The sequence below is a fragment of the Stenella coeruleoalba genome, assembly GCF_951394435.1.
Source record: "Stenella coeruleoalba genome assembly, chromosome: 15".
NCBI lineage: Eukaryota > Metazoa > Chordata > Mammalia > Artiodactyla > Delphinidae > Stenella > Stenella coeruleoalba.
This window is the reverse complement of record NC_137161.1, coordinates 32,766,803-32,791,500: the sequence shown is the minus strand read 5'-3', so window position 1 is coordinate 32,791,500 and position 24,698 is coordinate 32,766,803. Positions and strand designations below refer to the sequence as shown.

General features: G+C 40.6%; 1 protein-coding gene across 6 annotated transcripts in view; it reads right to left on the bottom strand.

Annotated features, from left to right (window-relative positions):
- The window catches only part of SHLD1 (shieldin complex subunit 1), a 93,232-nt gene extending 69,863 nt beyond the window's left edge, over positions 1-23,369 (bottom strand). For 2 of the 6 annotated variants that reach the window (XM_079945300.1, XM_079945306.1), the window contains exons 1-3: positions 23,324-23,369; positions 14,549-14,809; positions 12,571-12,752 (exon numbers count right to left, since the gene is read on the bottom strand). In XM_079945300.1, coding sequence (XP_079801426.1) covers positions 12,571-12,752; positions 14,549-14,601 — 235 coding nt within the window. In that variant the 5' untranslated portion in view covers positions 14,602-14,809; positions 23,324-23,369. The other 4 variants (XM_079945305.1, XM_079945303.1, XM_079945301.1 and 1 more) reach the window with 4 other exon arrangements.
- Between the last annotated feature and the right edge of the window lie 1,329 nt (positions 23,370-24,698).

Below are 24,698 nucleotides of genomic sequence, written 5' to 3'. Positions count from 1 at the left end.
GTTTATGTTGTATTTTCTGTTGGTCATAGTTTTACATCTGATTGTAGAGAGTGGATTGATTTTTTGGAACTTGAGAAAGAAAGAAAAAACAAAAGAAAAGAAATGAGAAGGGCCAGCATCCCTGGTGGGGAAATCAAGGTGGGGAGAGGTTCCTGCACTCAGAAAAGCCCATTCATGGCAGGAAAATCAGCTGGGGCAGAAAGGGACCTTTGGGGGACTGGAGCTGAACACAGCAACCGGTCTGTGGAAGGCAGGACAAAGTAAGAACTGCGTACATGGTCCGTGCCACAGCCCTGCGCACCCCAGCCTGAGTCACGTGTCTCCTGGTGTGGAGGGCGCTGGGTGCTGGAAACTGGGGTTTGGAGAGTAGACCCAGGGAGGACAGCGATTGGCTGTGAAGAGACTGCCTGAAGGGACAGGAGTAAGGAGCTCCACAACAGGGAAGGTTTTTGGAAGAAACCCAGGCTGCTATAGAAGCAAGGTATCATTGTTGAGTGGCACACAAGGAGAGGAGCCGCCATTGCAACCCCCTTCCCCACCGCTGGCCCCTGCCTCCACGGACACTGGGAGGGACTCCCACCAGAGCGAGCATGTCCCAGTCTGTTGCAACTTCCTGCCAGTCTCTGTCACCGCAGACACTTTACACGACCCAGTTGTGGCTGCCTTATCCCTCCACAGCCTGAGTGAGTAAGTTCCCCAGTCAGCGTGGGTGCCTCAATCACTGCTGCTTTCACCACCTCTCGCCTGGGTGGGGAAAAGACACCTAACGGTAGCCCACATGCAGAGGTGGGACCAAAACCAAAGCTGAGCCCCAGGAGCTGTGCTACTAAGGAAGAGGAACGGAATTCTCTCTGTGCAGTTGCACGAGCTGTGGATTAAATCCCTGTGATCTGCTTGGTAAACCCTGCATCTAAGGAATATCTGAATGGACATGTGCTCCCACAACTGAGACCAGTCTAGCTTTAGCAGCTGAGGGCAAGTACATGTGGGAGATGGGCCAGGTCAGAGTCTGAGCTGCTCCCACAGGGCCCACAGCAGGTCCAGAGACCTACCTAGAGGTATTGGAGGGCCTCCTGGGGAGGGAGGGGTTGGCTGTGGCTCACTGTGGGGTCAAGGACACTGAGAATGGAGGCCTCAGGAAAATATTATTATTACTATTGTTTTCCTATTTTTAAATTAATTTTTATGGGGTATAGTTGCTCCACAATGTTGTCTTAATTTCTACTGTACAGAAAAAAAGTATGGAACGCTTCATGAATTTGCATGTCATCCTTGCACAGGGGCCACGCTAATATTCTCTGTATCATTCCAATTTTAGTATATGTGCTACTGAAGCAAGCACTCTTTTTTGGTTTGTTTGTTTCACTTTGTTCTGTTGTTGTTTTCTGTTTTAATTTTATTTAATTTTTAAATATATTTTTTACTTTTCTATTTTTACTTTATTGTGGTTTTGTGGGGTTTTTTTCTTGTTTTTCCTTTTGTTCTTTTTTTTAATCGTCTTTGTGTGTTTGTTTTATGTTATCTTTGCTTTTTTTTTTTTTTTTTTTTTGTGGTACGTGGGCCTCTCACCATTGTGGCCTCTCCTGTTGTGGAGCACAGGCTCCAGACGTGCAGACTCAGTGGTCATGGCTCACGGGCCCAGCCGCTCTGCAGCATGTGGGATCTTCCCAGACCAGGGCACGAACCTGTGTCCCCTGCATCGGCAGGCGGACTCTCAACCACTGCACCACCAGGGAAGCCCCACCTTTGTTTTTAGTTTGCTTTCTGTTTTTGTTTTGTTTTGTTGTTTTTGTTAGTTTTTTATTGTTTGTTTTGGGGTTTTTTGTTTGTTCAGTTGTTCTCTTAGGTTTTTTTGCTTGTTTGTATTTTCTTTTTTCTCTTTGTCTGTTTGGTTTTGCTTTTATCACTTGTCTTGGATTTTGCTTGTCTTCTTGTTTTCTTTTCTTCTTTTTCTTGGCTGTGCAGCTTGTGGGGTCTCACTTCCCCAGCCAGGGGTTGGGATAAGAGTGCCAAGCCCAGGATACCAGACCACCAGAAAACTCCTGGACCCAGAGAATATTAGTCAGCATAAGCTCTCCCAGAGGTCTCCATCTTGACACTAAGACCTGGCTTCACCAAACTGCCTGCAGATTCCAGTGCTGGATGCCTCACACCAAACAACCAGCAAGACAGGAACACAGCCCCACCCATTAGCAGACAGGCTGCCTAAAAGTCGTACTAAGCTCACAGACACCCCAAAACACACTACCTGACACAGCCCAGCCCATCAGAGGCAAAAGACTCAGTTCCAATCAACAGAGTGCCGGCACCAGTCCCTCCTACCAGGAAGCTGACACAAGTGCCTGGACCAACCTCACCCACCAGGGGGCAGACACTAGAAGCAAGAGGAACTACGACCCTGAAGCCTGTGGAAAGGAGACCATAAACACAGTAAGTTACACAAAATGAGACAACAGAGAAATATGTTGTAGATGAAGAAGCAAGGTAAAAATCCACAAGACCAAATGAATGAAGAGGAAATACGCAGTCTACCTGAAAAAGAATTCGGAGTAATGATAATAAAGATGATACAAAATCTTGGAAATAGAATGGAGGCACAGATTGAGAAGATAAAAGAAATGTTTAACCAGGACCTAGAAGAACTTTCAAAGAACAAACAGTGATAAACAATACAATAACTGAAATGAAAAATACACAGAAGATAGAATAAGTGAGCTGGAAGATAAAATGGTGGAAATAACTGCTGAGGAGCAAAATAAAAAAAAAAGAATGAAAAGAAATTAGGACAGTCTCAGAGACCTCTGGGACAACATTAAATGCACCAACATTCGAATTATAGAGGTCCCAGAAGACAAAGAGAAAGAGAAAGGGTCTGAGAAAATATTTAAAGAGATTATAGTCAAAAACTTCCCTAACATGAGAAAGGAAATAGCCACCCAATTCCAGGTAGCACAGAGAGTCCCATACAGGATAAAGCCAAGGAGAAACATGCTGAGACACATACTAAATACACAAAAAATATTACATACAAAGAAAAAGTATTAAAAGCAGCAAGGGAAAAGCAACAAATAACATACAAGGGAATCCTCAGAAGGTTAACAGATGACCTTTCAGCAGAAACACTGCAGGCCAGAAGGGAGTGGCAAGATATATTTAAACTGATGAAAGGGAGAAACCTACAACCAATATTACTCTACCCAGCAAGTATCTCATTCAGATTTGACAGAGAAATCAAAAGCTTTACAGACAAGCAAAAGATAAAAGAATAAAGCACCATCAAACCAGCTTTACAACAAAAGCTAAAGGAACTTCTCTAGGCAGGAAACACAAGAGAAGGAAAACACCTACAAAAACAAACCCAAAACAATTAGCAATATGATAATAGGAAAATACATATCAATAATTACCTTAAATGTAAATGGATTAAATGCTCCAAGCAAAAGACACAGACTAGCTGAATGGATAAAAAACAAGGCCCATATATATGCTGTCTACAAGAGACCCACTTCAAACCTAGGGACACACACAGACTGAAAGTGAGGGGATGGAAAAAGATATTCCATGCAAATGGAAATCAAAAGAAACCTGGAGTAGCAATATTCATATCAGACAAAATAGACTTTAAAATAAAGAATGTTAGAAGAGACAAGGAAGGACACTACATAATGATCAAGGGATCAATCCAAGAAGATATAACAATTGTAAATATTTATGCACCCAACAGAGGAGCACCTCAATACATAAGGTAAATACTAACAGCCATAAAAGGGGAAATTGACAGTAACACAATAATAGTGGGGGACTTTAACATTCCACTTATACCAATGGACAGATCATCCAGACAGAAAATTAGTAAGGAAACACAAGCCTTAAATAACACATTAGACCAGATAGACTTCACTGATATTTATAGGACATTCCAACTAAAAGCAGCAGAATACATTCTGTTCTCAAGTGCACATGGAACATTCTCCAGGGTAGATCACATCTTGGGTCACAAATCAAGCCTTCGTAAATTTAAGAAAACTGAAATCGTATCAAGCGTCTTTTCCGACCACAACACTATGAGATTAGAAATCTATTACAGGAAAAAAAACTGTAAAAAACATAAACACATGGAAGCTAAACAATACATTACTAAATAACCAAGAGATCACTGAAGAAATCAAAGAGAAAATCAAAAAATACGTAGAGACAAATGATAACAAAAACACGATGTTCCAAAACCTATGGGATGCAGCAAAAGAAGTTCTAAGAGGGAAGTTTATAGCAATTCAATCTCACCCCAAGAAATAAGAAAAATCTCAAATAAACAATCTAACCCTACACCTAAGGCAACTAGAGAAAGAAGAACAAAGAAAACCCAAAGTCAGTAGAAGGAAAGAAATCATAAGGATCAGAGCAGAAACAGAAACAAAGAAAACAATAGCAAAGATCAATAAAACAAAAAGCTGGTTCTTTGAGAAGATAAACAAAATTGATAAACCTTTAGCCAGACTCATCAAGAAAAAAGGGAGAGGACTCAAATCAATAAAATTAGAAATGAAAAAGGAGAAGTTACAACTGACACCGCAAAAATACAAAGCATCATAAGAGACTACTACAAGCAGGTATATGCCAAAAAAATGGACAACCTGGAAGAAATGGACAAATTGTTGGAAAGGTACAACCTTCCAAGACTGAACCAGGAAGAAATACAAAATATGAACAGACCAATGACAAGTAATGAAATTGAAACTGTGATTAAAAATCTTCCTGCAAACGGGACTTCCCTGATGGTGCAGTGGTTAAGAATCGGTGCTCCCAATGAAGGGGGCCTGGGTTCAATCCCTGGTCAGGGAACTAGGTCCCAGATGCATGCCGCAACTAAGAGTTTGCATCCCTCAACTAAAAAAGATCCAGCATGCTGCAACTAAGGAACCAACGTGCCATAACTAAGGAGCCCACATGCCACAACTAAGGAGCCAGCAAGCCACAACTAAGACCCAAGCAACCAATAAATAAATAAAATAAAATAAATATTAAAAACAAATCTTCCAGCAACCAGAAGTCCAGGACCAGATGGCTTCACAGGTGAATTCCATCAAACATTTAAAGGAGAGCTAACACCTATCCTTCTCAAACTCTTCCAAAAACCTGCAGAGGGAGGAATTCTCCTAAGCTCATTCTATGACGCCACTATCACCCTGATATCAAAACCAGACAAAGAACTCACAAAAAAAGAAAATTAGAGGCCAATATCACTGATGAACATAGATGCAAAAAAACTCAACAAAATACTAGCAAACAGAATCCAACAACACATTAAAAGGATCATACACCATGATCAAGTGGGGTTTACCCCAGGAATGCAAGGATTCTTCAATATATGCAAATCAATCAATGTGATATGCCATATTAACAAACTGAAGGATAAAAGCCATATGATCATCCCAATAGATGCAAAAAAAGCTTTTGATAAAATTCAATACCCATTTATGATTAAAAACTCTCCAGAAAGTGGGCATAGAGGGAAACTACCTCAACATAATAAAGACCATATATGACAAACCCACAGCAAACATCATTCTCAATGGTGAAAAACTGAAAGCATCTCCTCTAAGATCAGGAACAAGACAAGGATGTCCACTCTTGCTACTTTTATTCAACATAGTTTTGGAATTCCTAGCCATGACAATCAGAGAAGAAAACTAAATAAAAGGAATCCAAATTGGAAAAGAAGAAGTAAAACTGTCACTGTTTGCACATGACATGATACTATACATAGAGAATCATAAAGATTCTACCATAAAACTACTAGAGCTAATCAGTGAATTTGGTAAAGTTGCAGGATACAAAATTAATGCACAGAAATCTCTTGAATTCCTATACACTAACAATGAATGATCAGAAAGAGAAGGAAAAAATCCCATTCACCATTGCAACAAAAAGAATAAAATACCTAGGAATAAACCTACCTAAGGAGGTAAAAGACCTGTACTCAGAAAACTGTAAGACACTGATGAAAGCAATCAAAGATGACACAAACAGATGGAGATATACCATGTTCTTGGATTGGAAGAATCAACATTGTGAAAATGACTATACTACCCAAAGCAATCTAGATTCAATTCAATCCCTATCAAATTACCAATGGCATTTTTTACAGAACTAAAACAAAAAATCTTAAAATCTGTGTGGTGACACAAAAGACCCTGAAGAGCCAAAGCAATCTTGAGGGAAAAAAAATGGAGCTGGAGGAATCGGACTCCCTGACTTCAGACTATACTACAAAGTAACAGTAATCAAGACAATATGGTACTGGCACAAAAACAGAAATATAGGTCAATGGAACAGGATAGAAAGCCCAGAGATAAACCCACACACCTATGGTCAACTAATCTATGACAAAGGAGGTGAGGATATACAATGGAGAAAAGACAGTCTCTTCAATAAGTGGTTCTGGGAAAACTGGACAGCTACATATAAAAGAATAAAATTAGAACACTCCCTAATACCACACACAAAAATAAACTCAAAATGGATTAGAGATCTAAATGTAAGACCAGACACTATAAAACTCTTAGAGGAAAACATAGGGAGAACACTCTTTGACATAAATCACAGCAAGATCTTTTTCAATCCACCTCCTAGAGTAATGGAAATAAAAATAAACAAATGGGACCTAATGAAACTTAAAAGCTTTTGCACAGCAAAGTAAACCACAAATAAGACGAAAAGAAAACCCTCAGAATGGGAGAAATTATTTGCAAACTAAGCAACTGACAAGGGATTAATCTGCAAAATATACAAACAGCTCATGCAGCTCAATATCAAAAAAACAAACAACCCAATCAAAAAATGGGCAGAAGACCTAAATAGACATTTCTCCAAAGAAGACATACAGATGGCCAACAAACACATGAAAAGATGCTTAACATCACTCACTAATTATTAGAGAAATGGAAATCAATACTACAGTAAAGTATCACCTCACACCAGTCAGAATGGCCACCATCAAAAAATCTACAAACAATAAATGCTGGAGAGGATGTGGAGAAAAGGGAATCCTCCTACACTGTTGGTGGGAATGTAAATTGGTACAGCCACTATGGAGAACAGTATGGAGGTTCCTCAAAAAACTAAAAATAGAACTACCATATGACCCAGCAATCCCACTCCTGGGCATATATCTGGAGAAAACTATAATTCAAAAAGATACACATGCACCCCAATGTTCATTGCAGCACTATTTACAATAGCCAGAACTTGGAAGCAACCTAAATGTCCATCAATAGAAGAATGGATAAAGAAGATGTGGTACATATATATAATGCAATATTACTCAGTCGTAAAAAGGAACGAAATTGTGCAATCTGCAGAAACGTGGATGGACCTAGAGACTGTTATACAGAGTGAAGTTAGTCAGAAAGAGAAAAACAAGTATTGTATAATATTGCTTATATGTGGAATCTAGAAAAAATTATACAGATGAACTTATTTGCAAAGCAGAAATAGAGACAGAGAGAGAATGGATGTATGGTTATCAAGGATGAAAGAGGGGAGTGGAATGAATTGGGAGATTAGGATTGACATATATACACTACTATGTATAAAATAGATACCTAATAAGAACCGAGTGTATAGCACAGGTAACTCTACTCAGTGCTCTGTGGTGACCTAAAGAGGGGATATATGTATACGTATAGCTGATTCACTTTGCTGTACAGCAGAAACTAACACAACATTGTAAAGCAACTATACTCCAATAAAAATTAATTTAAAAAAAGGAAGAAATGCAATTTTTTTGAATATTCATATTTAGTTGACTGGGTGTACCTAGTTAACCATTATTATTCAATTATTTAATTATTTGTTTGTTTATTTATTTATTTATTTTGGCTGTGTTGGGTCTTTGTTGCCGCACACAGGCTTTCTCTAGTTGCGGTGAGTGAGGGCTGCTCTTCATTGTGGTGCGCAGTCTTCTCATTGCAGTGGCTTCTCTTATTGCAGAGCATGGGCTCTAGGTGCATGGGCTTCAGTCGTTGCAGCACACAGGCCCTAGAGAGTGTGGGCTTCAGTAATTGCAGCGCATGGGCTCAGTAGTTGTGGCTTGCAGGCTCTAGAGTGCAGGCTCAGTAGTTGTGGCTCACGGGCTTAGCTGCTCCGTGGCATGTCGGATCTTCCTGGACCAGGGATCGAACCTGTGTCCCCTGCATTGGCAGGCAGATTCTTAACCACTGTGCCACCATGGAAGTCTCTGTTCAATGTTTAATTTAGTGACAATTTACTGTAATTATAGATGTCACTATACACAAAGCTTATTTTTATTATGAATTATTTCTTTAGTTTTGGTTAACAGAACTGGAATTCCTGCATGAAAAGTAAAATATTTCTAAGCCCATGTATATGTATTTCCATATAGTTTCTATATGAATATGTGAAAGCACAACTTATGAGTGAAGTTTCTCTGCTTTTATATATTCCATTAAAGACAATAATAGAAATAAATAAAAATTAAAAAAAAAAAGAAGAAACTATAAGAGGATAAAGAGCAGATGTGAGAAAAGCTAGTTATGAGATTAACAATAATCCAGAAGACACATGCTACTGGCAGGGACCAGGGTGGTGGCAGTGGAGACAAAGGAGAGCTGACAGGATTTGCTGATAGACTGGATATGAGATTAAAGAGAAAGAAAGAAGTTGAGGATGACTCCCAGGTTTCTGCCTAAGTGAACAGAAGGATGGAAGTACTTTTTTGAGATGAGAAAGCCTCAAAGAACAGGTGTGTCTATGTATATATGAGACGGTAGAGGAATCAGGAATTTGGTTATGTCAAATTTAGGAAGTCTAATAGAAATCTAAGTGATGATGTGAAATACATAGATAGTATAAATGTCAAGCCAGAGGTCCAAACTAGAGAGAGAAATCTGGGACTGAGCGGGGTACTGAGAGCATTTAAGGCCCCGAGACTGGATAAGATCACTCAGGGAAGGGTGTGATGACAGACAGGAGAGCTGAGGACTCAGCCCTGGGCTCTCCAACACTAAGGGGCTGGAGAGGAAGGAATCAGGCAAAGAAGACTGAGAACGAATAAGACAGAAAAGTAAGAAAAAAAAATTAAGATGCTGCTTCCCAGAAAGCCCACTGAAGAAAGAATTCAAGAAGGAAAAAAGTCAATGCTGCTGACAGATCAAGAAGGAGAACGCTTGAGAAGTGACTACTGGATTTAACAATGTGGAGGTCATGACCTTGACAAGAGCTATTTCCATGGAGTGATGGAGATAGAAGCCAGGTTGGAGGGTTTTAGGAGGAACTGGGAGGAGACGAACTGGGGACAACAGGTGTAGATGACTCTTCTGAGGGTTTTCTGTAGAAGAGAACAGAGGGATGAGTCTGTAACTAGATGGGGATTTGGGGTCTAGGGTGGGCATTTTGTTAAGATGGGAGCTATTAAAGCATGTTTGTATGATCATGAGAATGACCAGTAGAGGTGGGATCAACGATGCAGGAGATTACTAGAAGTGACAACCTTGAGTAGGTGAAAGCAGACTGGAAGAGAAGGACAGGCAGGGATGGGTTTCCCACAGAAACAGGAGGGAAGGAAGCTGATGGATGTGAAGTGTGAGTGTGTGCTCATTCTCTTTTGAGTGCTTCTGTTTTCTTGATTAAATAGGAAACTAAGATTATCAGCTGAGAAAGAGGTTGAAGGAGGTAATGGGGGTTTGCAAAGAGAGAAGAAAATACTACAAAGTCATCCAAGAGGGCAGGAGAATGAACATGCTAGGAAAATAGTGTGTGATGGATGGGCAGCAAAGAGGCTCAACTTGAGGTAGGAGGTTATGAATTTAATGGATCTTGTCATGAGGATGCGGAGAAAAGGGAACCCTCATACACTGTTGATGGGAATGTAAATTGGTGCAGCCACTGTGGAAAACAGTATGGAGTTTTCTCAGAAAACTAAAAGGAGAACTACCACATGACTCAGAAATTCCACTCCTGGGTACCTATCTGAAAAAAACAAAATCACTAATTAAAAAAGATACATGCACCCCAATATTCATAGCAGCATTACTTACAATTACTAAGATATGGAAACAACCTAAGTGTCCATCAACAGATGAATGGATAAAGAAGATGTGGTATACACACACACACACACACACACACACACACACACACACACACGCACAATGGAATACTGTTCAGCCATAAACAAGAATGAAATTTTGCCATTTGCAACAACAGGGATGGACTTGGAAGGTATTATGCTAAGTTAAAGAAGTCAGACCACTTACATGTAGAATCTAAAAAATAAACTAGGGACTTCCCTAGTGGTCCAGTGGTTAAGAATCCGCCTTCCAATGCAGGGGACGCAGGTTCGATCCCTGGACGGAGAACTAAGATGCCACAGAGCAACTAAGCCTGCGCGCCACAACTACTGAGTTTGCACGCCTTAACTAGAGAGCCCACGTACCACAAACTACAGAGCCCATGCGCTCTGGAGCCTGTGCGCCACAACTAGAGAGAAGCTCATACACCACAACTAGAGAGAAACCCACAGGCCGCAACTAGAAAGCAGCCCAAGCACCGCAATGAAGAGCCCAAGCACTTCAACGAAAGATCCCACGTCTCAACGAACATCCCGTGTGCTGCAACTAAGACCCAACGCAGCCAAAAATTTTTTTAAATAAATAAATAAAATAAAATAAATTAAAATAAATAAATAAAACAAACTAGTGAGTATAACAAAAAAGAAACAGACTCAGAGGTATAGAGAACAAACTAGTGGTTACCAGTGGGGAGAAAGAAGGGAGGAGGGGCAAGATGGCATAGGGGATTAAGAGGTACAAACTATTATGTACAAAATAAATAAGCTACAAGGATATATTATACAACACAGGGAATATAGCCAATATTCTATAATAACTATAAATGGAGTATAACCTTTAAAAATTGTGAATCACTATGTTGTACACGTGTAACATATAATATTGCACATAAATTATAGCTCAATTAAAAAAAAAAATGGAGCCTGGTCAGCGTGGTGGTGTGCTGAGGTGCCCAGGCACTGAACTCATGAAGAGCTGGATTTCCAAAGCCCACCACATGCCAGGCATTACACCTCATACACTTTGACCCTCATTATGGCTGCCCCGTGACAAGGTAGGCATTACTATCTCCATTTTACAAATGAAGGAACCAAGACATGGAGGCCAAATGACTTGTCCAAGGCAAAACCACAGAAAAAAGTAGAACCAGAATTCAAACTAGACAGTCAAATGCAGCACCACCACTCCCCATGCCGTGCAAAATGGTTGTCTCAGGATATGAGTGCTCCTTCCCATGTTTAGACCTTTATAAGGGCTTCCAAAAGAATCTTTTTTCATGAAATGTCTAGATTTTAAACAAATACTCCAATATAAATATTTCAATGGTCAACTCAATTCAAATTAATAACAGTTGCTTTCTTTGGGATGGAAAGTAATGTAGAGGCAGCAGGATGGGAAGGGGAAGAGGAAAGGTTAAATGAACTAAGATTCTGAGCCTAGAAAGAAAAAGGATAAGAAATGATCTAATTCTTGCTCTGGAACTAAATTAAACAGGAATCTGACTGATCCTGATTACTATGTCCTGAAAATCAGAAAAGAATCATCAGGAAGTTTAAAAGTATTTTTTTTTTCATAGAATTCTTGAAGATAATGACAGGTACACACCCTACTTACTGCCAATGTTAAATTCATCTTCATTAAGGCCCACATTTTCTTAGTACCTGTGTGCTCTTTAAAAATATATATTTGGGTTTCTTAATATTAACAACAACAACAACAATAATAATAGCACCAGAATACTGTAATAGCAATTGCCTGAGCACCAATGTATGGCAAACACTATGATGTGTCCCTGCACTGTTCCCTGAGTTAAACCTACTCCATGAAGCAAGCATTTTGATCCCCATTTTGTAGCTGATTCTGGAACTCAGAGGGGTTAAGAAATATGACCTGAGTCACACAACCAGTAAGTGGCAAAGCTTTGAATATGTGGACCTACAGGCCTGGATTAGGCAATAAACAGGGAGGAGATGGGCTTTACAACCAGAGATGGTCACTAACTATGTCAAAGAATTATCATTAAACTTAAAAAACAGACTTTTCGGCAATTCGGTCAGGGAAACTTACAGAAAAGTTGTTACCTAAATCCAGAGTATACTTCATAAGAGGAACACTAAAGTCCCTATGACACACAACAGGCCCACATGGCTATTTTCTGAAGTTTTAAAAGAACAAAACAAAAAACCAATTCTACCCTCTCCCAGTGAACCAAGTGCTCCCTGCCTCTAAATGGATTTGGATGGAGATCAGAAAGGGACTCAGACAAAAAGGCCTCCAGGAAACAGCTCCTTGTCCTGGTTCCACCAGGGAGGCTGTCCTTTGAAGTCTCTCCCAACAGTTTTGCTTAGATAAGATGTTTTTCTCCCCGAGACAATGAGATCTGCCTTTGGAAGACAGAGAAACAAACTATCACATATAGGTATATGTCAGGATTTTTTTGTTTGTTCAATGTTAGTTTGTTTTAAACTGTGCTTCTTACCTGGATCCGTATCAGAAGAGCAAGGAATAGAAAAGGCTTCCTCAGAACTAAAAGCCTCACTGTTGGCCTCCTGGCTGGGTCTCTGCAACACGTAATCCCTTATGTCATAAGCTGATGGCAGGTCCAAAGCATTGCTCTCCTCTGATTGGCTTCCTGGAGTGGCTTCCTGATTTGCCATAGTCCTGCCATGGAAAAAATAAAACAATTCAATACAGAAGGTATTGCATAAGAGGAGCCTCCATTACAGCCATGGCTTAAAGCACCTTAAAGGCCAAAAAACAGTAGAACCAAAATAATTTACTTTCCTGTTACTAACAGTCTTCCTTGTCTTTGCTTTACTTCCCTGTTATTAATGGTCTTCCTTGTCTTTGCTTTAGACCCAGCATTTGTTTACCATGTTTCTTCATCATGAGAAACAAATAACTCTCAGCACAGAAAGAAACCATGAATCATTTCAGCTGGAAAGTGAACTGCATGTCTGATAAGGATGAAATACTGTTTAGCACTATAATCCAAGGACTACACAAATATTTAATGAGATGGGAAACTGTCCATGATATATTAAATGGAAAAAGATTTAAAAACTATAGGTAGGGTTTGATCCATATTTTATAAAATATCGTGTGTGGGATGTGTGTGTATGAAACATACAGACCTATAGCTAGAAAAAAAAAGTCTAGAAGGGTATATCCCAAATTAATTCCAGTGATAATTAACTCAGTGGTTTAATTTCTGGGTAGTGAAATTACAGGTGATTTGCATCTTCTTCTGTGGCCTTCAGACAACTGTTAACATGCCAGGCCCCAGGGATGCAAAGATGAATGTGATAGACACTTCCTTTGAGTTGCTCAGGTTGGGATGATCCAAACACAGAGACAGACAGTGCTAACACCATGATAAGATGAAGAGGCGCCCAGAGAGGGGCAGTAGGCTTTCTGAAGGAGGCTGTCCCCAAGTGTGGGGCAGGCCATGGCCAGGGGACAGTATGAACCCCAGAGGAACCAGCTTGGGCAACCACAACTGGCAAGAGGTGTTGAGAGTTTTGGACATTTCTTGTTAAAAATTAGGTGTCCCTTATCCCTCCTGGTTGATGTCTACCTGTGGGCTGGAGGGCTCTTTGCAGTACATCCAGCCCTGCCCACCTCTCTGTAAAATAATTATGGGCCTGGAGAGATCCTGGACCCTCTGCTACTCTCTGCCTCTTAAGTTGTCATCAGTAAATCTTACTATGGTCAACACCACACCCTGTGACTACCACAGGCCACCAGGTACCATGCAGAGGAGACACATGGTCAGATCTGCAGATTTGGCAGCTGGACAGCAGGCAATCTCAGGAGCGACAGGAATTCAGACAACTGTTGTGGTCCCAGTGAGAGAGGAAGAGCAGGGCAGGGCACTAGCAGCCAAGAGCAGGGGACAGACTAAGAAGATGTTTAGGAACAGAAATAAGAGTCAAACTTAATAACTGAATGGATAAAAGGGCTAAAGAGGAACCAGAAGTCAACAAAGAGTGGTAGCTTCAGTGACAGGTTTGTATTATCAACTGAGTGAGAGCAGACCGGAGAAGGATAGGTTTGGGAGGAGGCAGTATTCCAAATTATGGGATATTATCCAGCTGTTAAAATGACAGTCAGAACTTGAAAGATCTATGTCTGAATGACAGAAGCAATTTCAGAATAACATGAGCAGTATAATAATACGAGTAGTTAACATTTATTAAGTGCTTTTTGGTTGCCAGGCATTGTGCTAAGAGCTTCATCTCCAACAGCCCTATGAAGCAGGTAATCTTATTATTACCCTCATTTACAGTCAGATAGTCGGCCCCAAACACAGGAGAAGTAGAGTAACTAGCCCAAGGAAACCCGTCCAGAAAGTACCAACCTAGGATGAACCCAGCTCCAGAGCCTCCCGACTGCAGCCCAAACTACCACCTGATCAAGCAAAGATAGGAGGTATAAAAACAAATCAACAGAGAGACCTGGCAAGACACCTCTCATTTGAGGACACCCAGTCACATGCTGTTGTGGACATTCGCTCAGGCAGACAGTGAGCCAAGACATCAGCTGATTGCTTCTGGAAGGAGTGAGGTGATCAAGATTCCCAAAGAAGCAAGAACATCCTGTCTTTGCACACTGCTATATTAGCCAACCAAGCCCGAAGTTTCAGCAAACACCTCTGCTGCAGGCATCTGTGGCTCCTCCTTCTGCCCTCATCTTACCAAACACTGCTCTGGAGGTTTCTGGAAGGGAACAAACAGGTTAATAAATGACAGCCACGTATCCTGCTTGCCTACAAAGTTGCATTGAAATCAGCCAGCAACAGAAGTCGTTATTAATGACATGGAACAAAAGGAATCCTTTTTGAAAACAAATAGCACCTTGATGTGATATCTATCTTTTCTTTTATAATCACTTATATTAAATGTCAAATACATCACAAACTGGTTATTTGAACAAAAAAAAGAAAAAAACAATCTACTGAAAGGCAGAATCCTGTTTATTACAAAATAAGTACCTGTGCATGTAAAACATTATTTTGGATTCAATGAATTTGTACAGGAGAAATCAAATAATAGGGACAGGTGAGACCCTTCTAATGATCTGAAACTACCTAGGCTGGCCAAGTAGAATGCAATGATTATCCTTTGCCCCAAAACTTTTGATATGTGGTTCAATTTCCTTCTCTAGAAGTGCTTATTTTCTTCTCTTAAAGATGCTTTAATTACACAATCTAAATATTATTTTCCAATACTTGGGAGTATAGGATGCCTTGTGACTGCAGGCACAAGAAGTTTCTCAGTACATAAATACCTGCTTACCAAGAGAAAGCAGCCATTGCTCTACAGATTCTTACAAATCTACAAAAACAACTCAGTCAGGGTCCATGTATAAGAAGCAGTTTAATTTCATTTACTTTTTTCTTTTTCTTTATTTTTGGCCACACCATGTGGCTTGCGGGATCTTAGTTCCCCAACCAGGGACTGAACCCAGGCCATGGCAGTGAAGTGCCAAGTCCTAACCACTGGACTTCCAAGGAACTATGTACTTTTTTTTTTTTTTTTCCAATTAAGGCTCTTTCCTCCCAATATTTTAGATGAAAAATTTCAAACAAAGGATAGTGGAAAGAATTTAATACAATGACCATCCATATAGCTACTGCCTAGATTTCTTTATTCTTACTCAATTTACTTAAACACCAAAACAAAACCAAAAACAGTTCACCCATTTCTTCCACCACTCTCCCCCCGCCACTTCTGACAACCACCAATCTGCTCTCTGTATCTATAAGCTTAATATAAAGTATTTGTATTTCTCTGACTCATTTCACTTATAGTGGTCTCAGGGACATTCATGTTGTTGCAAATAGCAAGATTTCATTCTTTTTTATGGCTGAATAATATTACATTGTACATATATATCACATCTTCCTTATTTACTCATCCATCAATGGACCCTTAGGTTGTTTTTCTATCTTGGCTATTATAAATAATGCTGCAATGAACATGGGGGTGCATATATCTTTTCTAATTAGTGTTCTTGTTTTCTTTGGATAAATACTCAAAATTGGAATTCCTGGATCATATGGTAGTTCTATTTTTAACTTTTTGAGGAACCTCCACACTTTTCTATAGTGGCACCAATTTACATTGCCATGAGGTTTCCATTTTCTCTATATCTATGCCAACACTTGTTATTTCTAGTCTCTATTTATTTATTGGCCACGCCCTGCGGCCTGTGGGGTCCTAGTTCCCTGACCAGGGATCAAACCTGCACCACTGCATTGGAAGCGCAGAGTCTTAACCACTGGACCACCAGTCTTTTTTTTTTTTTTTTGCGGTACGCGGGCCTCTCACTGCTGTGGCCTCTCCTGTTGCGAAGCACAGGCTCCGGACGCGCAGGCTCAGCGGCCATGGCTCACGGGCCTAGCCGCTCCGCTGCATGTGGGATCTTCCCGGACTGGGGCATGAACCCGTGTCCCCTGCATCGGCAGGCGGACTCTCAACCACTGCACCACCAGGGAAGCCCAGGACCACCAGTCTTTTTGATATTAGCCATTCTGACAGGTGTGAGGTGATATCTCATTGTGGTTCTGATTTGCATTTCCCTGATGATTAATGATGTAGAGCATCTTTTCATGTACCTGTTGGCCATCCATATTTCTTCTTGGGAAAAAATGTCTACTCATATCTTCTACCCATTTTTTAATTGGATTGGTTGTTTTTTTGCTATTGAGTTGTATGGGTTCTTTATATATTTTAGGTATTAGCCCCTTATCAGATATATGATTTGCAAATACTTTCTCCCATTCAGTAGGTTGCCTTTTCATTTGTTGATGGTTTCCTTTGCTGTGCAAAAGATTTTTAGTTTAATATAGTCCCACCTGTTTATTTTTGCTTTTGTTGCTTTTGGTTTTGGTGTCAGATTCAAAAGTTCATCATCAAGACCTATGTCAAAGGGACTTCCCTGGTGGCACAGTGGTTAAGAATCTGCCTGCCAACACAGGGGACATGGGTTCGAGCCCTGGTCTGGGACGATTCCATGTGCCGCAGAGCAACTAAGCCCCATGCACCACAACTACTGAGCCTGCACTCTAGAGCCTGCAAGCCCCAACTCCTGAAGTCCCTGCACCTAGAACCCGTGCTCCACAACAAGAGAAGCCACCATAATGAGAAGCTGGCGCACTGCAACGAAGAGTAGCCCCTACTCACCACAACTAGAGAAAGCCCGCAAGAAGCAACGAAGACCCAATGCAGCCAAAAATAAATAAATAAATAATTTTTTTTAAAGATGTATGTCAAGGACTTTATCACCTCTATTTTCTTCTAGGATTTTTACAGTTTTAGGTCTCAAGCTCAAGTCTTTAATCCATTTTGAGTTAATTTTTGTGTATGGTGGTCCAATTTCATTTGTTTGCATGTGCTGTCAATTTTCCTAGCACTATTTATTGAAGAGACTGTCCTTTCACCATTGGACATTCTTGTCTCCTTTCTCATAAATTAATTAATATATGCATAGGTTTATTTCTGAGCTCTCTATTCTGTTCCATTGATTTATGTGTCTGTTTTTAATGCCACCATACTGCTTTAATTATTATAGCTTTGTAATATAGTTTGAAATAAGGGCACATGATGCCTGCAGCTTTGTTCTTTCTCAAGATTGCTGTGGCTATTCAGAATCTTTCATAGTTCAAAATTTTTTTTGTTTGTTTTATTACTGTGAAAAATGTCATTGGGATTTTGATCAGTATTGCATTGAGTCTGTATATTGTTTGGGGTAGCATGGACACTGTAATATTAATTCTTCCAATCCATGAGCACAGAATATCTTTCCATTTATTTGTGTCTTCTTCAACTTCTTTCATTAATTTCTTGTAGTTTTCACTGCACAGGTCTTTCACCTTCTTGGTTAAATTTATTCCTAGGTAAAAACAAAAATCTTTTAAAAAGAAAAAGAAAAAAACTTATTCCTAGGTATTTTATTTTATTTTATTTTATTTTATTTTTCTTGCGGTACACAGGCCTCTCACTGTTGTGGCCTCTCCCATTGCGGAGCACAGGCTCCGGACGCGCAGGCTCAGCAGCCATGGCTCACGGGCCCAGCCGCTCCGCAGCATGTGGGATCCTCCTGGACCGGGGCACGAACCCGCGTCCCCTGCATCAGCAGGCGGACTCTCAACCACTGCGCCACCAGGGAAGCTCTATTTTATTATTTTTGATGCAATTGTAAATGGGACTGTATTCTTAATTTCTCTCTCTGATAGTTCATTATGCAACCGACTTTTGTGTGTTGATTTTGTATCTTGCAACTTTGCTGAATTTGTTTATTCTAACAGTTTGTTGATGGAGTCTTTATGGTTTTCCATATATAATATCATGTCATCTTCAAACAGTGACAGTTTTACTTCTTCCTTTCCAATAGAGATGCCTTTTACTTCTTTTTCTTGCCTAACTGCTCTGGCTAGAACTTCCAGTACTATGTTAAATAGAAGTGGCAAAAGTAGGCATCACTCTCTTGTTCCTAATCTTAGCTGTGGGCTTGTCACTTATGGCCTTTTCCTAGATTTCATAATTAACATTTTACTATGATTTTCTTTATCAGATAACCAGCTATCCAACTCTCTATTCATCCATCAATTCACTTATTTTTATACATATTTCCATTTAAAAATTGATATAATGAAAGCTTCTGAGGGGATGTGTATGATATAATCAATTTGCATCTTCAAAGGCTCACTCTGTCAGCTGAGTGAAACACAAATGAGAGGAGGGTAAACGTGAAGTAAGGAACACAGCTAAGAAGCTCTGCAAAAATGTCCAGAGATGTGCAGGGGCTCTGGAGTTGGAGAGACTGCTCTCACTTTTTAGCTGTCACCTTGGGCAAGTCACTTAACCTCAATTTCCTCATCTATAAAAATGGCTTGATTACTATGCTTACCTAATAGGGTTGGCATAAGGATTATATAAAATTAATGCATGTAAAATACTTAGTACAGTCTCTGTGCTCATGATGGTTAGCTCCAATAAGTAAAACAGTAATAATTAAAAAACAAATCACAGGCTCCTCTCTTCCCAGCCAACCACCAGCCCATTTGCCCCTCTACTTCCCATCCTATAGCCATGTTGCTTCTTTCATTCTTTTCCAGTAGATTCTATGGTTCACAGTCTTGTTAATACCCTGAACTTCCCTGCCCTGCCCATTCTGTCTTTTCATCACACTCCTTTGGCAAAATTGAGCCTAGACGACCTCAACTATCTCCCTATTTTCTGTGTGCTGGACATGAGAGTCATCAAACAGGTCAGGGCAGACTGGCTCTCTCTAAGTGTCTGAGCACCCACCTGGAATGGGCTATCTGGCTAAATGGATCCTGAGATGTTTATCTCATAACTTCCTCTCAACCCCCTCTTCGACTCTTTCATATTTTCTCCACTCTTCTTCAACTCAGACCCTCTCCATCACTCACATACCTTCCTCCTCTTTTCAGTATATCATCTCACTTCCTAATTGACAAGGGAAACAGAAGCCAGCAGAGAGGAACTTCTTCAGCTCTCTCAACATAACAAAGGCTCCCACGTCCGCACACTGCTTTACCTCTCTGTAAAACAGGGAGCTGTCCCTTGTGTGGCAAAGGCCAACCACTCCACCTGGGCTTTAGATTCCACTCTCTGGACTTTTCCAGAAGCCTTCGGAGACGATAATCCCTTCTCTGGCTTCTGTTCCACTGGATCTTCACTTACACTTTTCAACAGGCCCAAATCACTCCCATTTTCAATAAAACCTGGTGTGTAAAAGAATATCCTTATTCTTTGGAAATACCACTCAAATATTTAGTGTTAGGGAGACATGATGTCTGCAGTATATATATATATATATATATATATATATATATATATATATATATATGAGAGAGAGAGAATGATAAAGTAAATGGGGCAAGTGTAGACAATTGATGAATCTGGAAAATGTTATTTGGGAGTTCCCTGTACTAGTCTTGCAATTTTTTGAAGGTATAAAATTATATCAATATGAAAATTGTCAAGAAAGAAAAGCAAAACGAAAACCTTTGACACCTGCCTTCCTCACAGCCAATCTCCTCTCACTTCCACAGACTTCTCAAGAGTCTAGAATTGGCTCATTTTCTCATCTCCACCAACTCAATCACTCCACCATAACTTCTAGAAATTCCTTCTTCTGACACTCTTTCTTTACTTTTCAGGAAGCCACTCACCCAGCTGACATCCCAGCTAGGCCTGTTCCTTCCTGCCTCCTCTGTGGCTCATCTTCCATCTCCAACTGGACTTCCTCAAGGATATCCCAAGGCTTTCTCCTCTTCTTTCCTCCTCTGAAACATTAATTACCACCCAGAAACTTCTAGCCTGGTTCCCCCAACCTCTGACCCCACTTCTCTCTTTCCATCAGGTTTTCCAATAAGCCTTGCTTCTTCCCACTGCACCTGTTCTTCCCTCTTGTGGATAACTATTCTAAAAAATGGAAGACGGAACACTTCCCAGTTTACGCAATGAGCCCACTGTTATCCTCACACCAAAACTAGACAGAGACATAACAAGAAAACTATAGACCAGTATCATGAATACAGACACAAAAATCCTTGACAGAATACTAGCAAAATGAACCGAGCAACATATAAAAACGATTACACTCCCTGACCAAGCAGAACTTATCCCAGAAATGCAAAGTTGCTTTAACATCTGAAAATCAATCAATGTAATACACTATATCAGGATAAGGGACAGAAACAACAACAGACACACACACACACAATCAACTGACAAAGTCAAATACCCATTCATGATCAAAACACTCAGCACACTCGGAAAAGAAGGGAACTTCCTCAATCTGATAAAGGGCATTTTTGAAAAAAACCATAGCTAGCATCCTACTTCATGGTGAAAGACTGAATGTTTTCCCCTTAAGCTCAGGAACAATTTAATATTAACTGCTCTCATCACTTCTATACAACATTGTACTGGAGCTAAAACCTTTAGCTGCACAATTAGGCAAGAAAATGAAATAAAAGGCTTCCAGATTGGAAAGAGAGAAGTAAAACTATTTCTATTAGCAGAAGACATGATCTTGTGTATAGAAAGTCCCAATGAATCCACTTAAAAAAAAACTACTAGAATAATTAAAGTTAAACAAGGTTGCAGGATACAAGATCAATACAGAAAAATCATTTGTATTTATATACACTAGCAATAAACAACCTAAAAATGAAATTGAAAATATAATTTTGGACTTCCTTGGTGGCACAGTGGTTAAGAATCTGCCTGTCAATGCAGGGAACATGGGATTCAAGCCCTGGTCTGGAAGATCTCACATGCCGCGGAGTAACTAAGCCCATGCACCACAACTACCGAGCATGCGCTCTAGAGCCCACAAGCCACAATTACAGAGCTCACGTGCCGCAACTACTGAAGCCCACATGGCTAGAGCCCATGCTCCGCAACAAGAGAAGGTACAGCAGTGAGAAGCCCGTGCACTGCAACGAAGAGTAGCCCTCGCCTGCTGCAACTAGAGAAAGCCCATGTGCAGCAATGAAGACCCAACACAGCCAAAAATAAATAAAATAAATTTTTTAAAAAAGAATGTAATTTCATTTACAATAGCATCAAAAAGAATAAAATACTTAAGTACACATAATGAAAAATATGTAAGTCATGTACACTGAGAACTATTTTAAAATGTTGAAATAAACTAAAGCTCCAAATGAATGGAAAGACATCCTATGTTCATGGAATTGAACACTTACTATTTTAAAATGGCAATATTGCCCAAATTGGTATATGGATCAATATGGTTCTTACAAAATCTCAGTTTTTTTTTTTTTAAATTTGCAGACATTTGACAAAACTGTTTAAAAGTACATATGGAAATGCAAGGGGCCCATAAAGCCAAACCAATCTTTTTTTTTTTTTTTTTTTTTTTTTGCGGTCCGCGGGCCTCTCACTGTTGTGGCCTCTCCCGTTGTGGAGCACAGGCTCCGGACACGCAGGCTCAGCGGCCATGGCTCACGGGCCCAGCCACTCCGCAGCATGTGGGATCTTCCCGGACTGGGGCACTAACCCATGTCCCCTGCATCAGCAGGCGGACTCTCAACCACTGCGCCACCAGGGAAGCCCAAGCCAAACCAATCTTGAAAACGAAGAACACAAATTTGGAGTACTCATACTTTCTGATTTCAAAACCAATTATAAGCTGCAATAATCAAGACTGTGTAGTATTGGAATAAAAACAGTCAGTGGAATAAAACTGAGAGTCCAGAAGTAAAATCTTACAGTTATCGACTGAAGTTCCCTAGATGCCAAGACAATTCCGCAGGGCAAGGACAGTCTTTTCAACGCTAAGACAGCTGGATATCCACATACAGAAAGGTAAAATGGCTCAAGTACTTTGGAAAACAGTTTAGCAGTTCCACAAATGGTTGGATCAGGCGATCCCACTCGTAGGTATATGTGCTCAAGAGAAATAAAAACATGTGTCCACTCAAACTGTACACAGATGGTCACAGCAGCTTTATTCATAAGAACCAAAAAGTGGAAACAATCCAAATGTCCATCAACTGATGAATGAACAAAATGTGGTATATGAATACAAGGAATATTTTTCTGCAATAAAGGAATTAAGTTCCGATACATGCTACAACAAGAACAAACTTTTAAAACATTATACTTAGTGAAAGAAGCTAGTCAAAAAAGACCACATGCTGTATGCTGCTATTTATATCAAATATGCAAATTGACAAATCTATAGAGACAAAAAAGTAGACTATCAATTGCCTAGGACTGGGAGGCCATAGTGAATAGAGAGTGACTTTTAATGGGTACAAGGTTTTTCTTTGAGATGATGAAAATATTCTAAAATTAGATTGTGGTGATGGATGCACAATTCTGGGGATATATGAAAAACCACTGAATTTTACACTTTAAATGGGAATTTTTTATAATATGTCAATTATGTCTCAAGAAAGTTGTTTTTAAAAAAAAGAAGAACCGAAGCTCATTTAGACACACTGCACGCAAATTCTGGGGCTTCCCCAAGGCGTTCGCTGCAGAGGCCGCCCGTGGTGGGGGAGGAGGAGTTTGGGAGCAGGCCAGGGAAAGCAGCCGTAACTTCCCAATTAGGAGAGAACGGCCTGATGCCTTGCGGAGACCCCCTCCCTTCCCCCAATCCGATCCACTCGTGAGTCCGCAGAGAAAACTGGCCCAGAAAAGTCGCCAGGCCCCGATTACACTCACCGCCCCGCAACGGCAGCCGCCTCAAACCGGAAGCGGTGACTCCACGTTTGTTACCGGAAAAGCAGAGTTTGAAAGGAAGTCGCAGGAACCATCTTTGCTGAGGTCAGAAAAGAACAAGGGAAGGCAGTTACGGCCATCTTGACTGAGGGCATTGGCCCCGCCAACACCGCTTTCCACAAATGGCTAGTTCGGGAAATTTCTAGAGGTTTATTGATAAATGTGCTTGGTGGATACCAAAGGGAACAGAGAAATATTTTAAACGTTTAAAAATTCGAACGTCTACATTTAAATAAACATAAAAAGTAGAGTGAAATTAACAAAGAGAACGTTAATATTTCAACATGTTGCATTCAGGTAGCTGTACACAACTGCCAGAACTGCAGGACCACGCGAAAGAGTTAAGGGTTATTGTTCCATTTCATCATCTTCTTGAAAACGTCCTGTACACTCACAGCCTCCTATAGATGTCTACACTGGGATAGAACCCCATAAATCAGGAGTCCTACAGTAGCTGAGGTTTGGCCAACTACCTGCCAGATACTTTGAGCTTATGGCAAGCAAGCTGACTGATGTAGTGACCTTTTGAAGACAAATTTTTTTTTAAATAAATTTATTTATTTTTGGCTGCTTTGGGTCTTCATTGCTGTACGTGGTCTTTCTCTAATAAGTTGCAGTGAGCAGGGGCTACTCTTTGTTGCGTTGTGTGGGCTTCTCACTGCAGTGGCTTCTCTTGTTGCGGAGCATGGGCTTTAGGAGTGCAGGCTTCAGTAGTTGTGGTGCACGAGCTTTGTTGCTCCACGGCATGTGGGATCTTCCTGGACCAGGGCTTGAACCTGTGTCCCCTGCATTGGCAGATGGATTCTTTTTTTTGTTTTTTTTTGCGGTACGCGGGCCTCTCACTGTTGTGGCCTCTCCCGTTGCGGAGCACAGGCTCCGGACACGCAGGCTCAGCGGCCATGGCTCATGAGCCCAGCTGCTCCACAGCATGTGGGATCTTCCCGGACCGGGGCACGAACCTGTGTCCCCTGCATCAGCAGGAGGACTCTCAACCACTGTGCCACCAGGGAAGCCCATATTTAGACAAACCTAACAAGGCGACTGTAAATTTCACTTTTGCTTCCAGCTTTATGCTTTGATAATCAGTGTATAAATTTTTTGTTAATATTTACTTATTTATTTATTTGCTGCACAGGGTCTTAGTTGCAGTATGTGGGATCTAGTTCCCCGACCAGGGATCAAACCCAGGTCCCCTGCATTGGGAGTGCTGTCTTAGCCACTGGACCACCAGGGAAGTCCCAATCAGTGTATAATTTTGATTTTCTCTTTTTTCCATGTGTATCTCACAAAAATACACATGCTACTCTTCCAAAGTAGC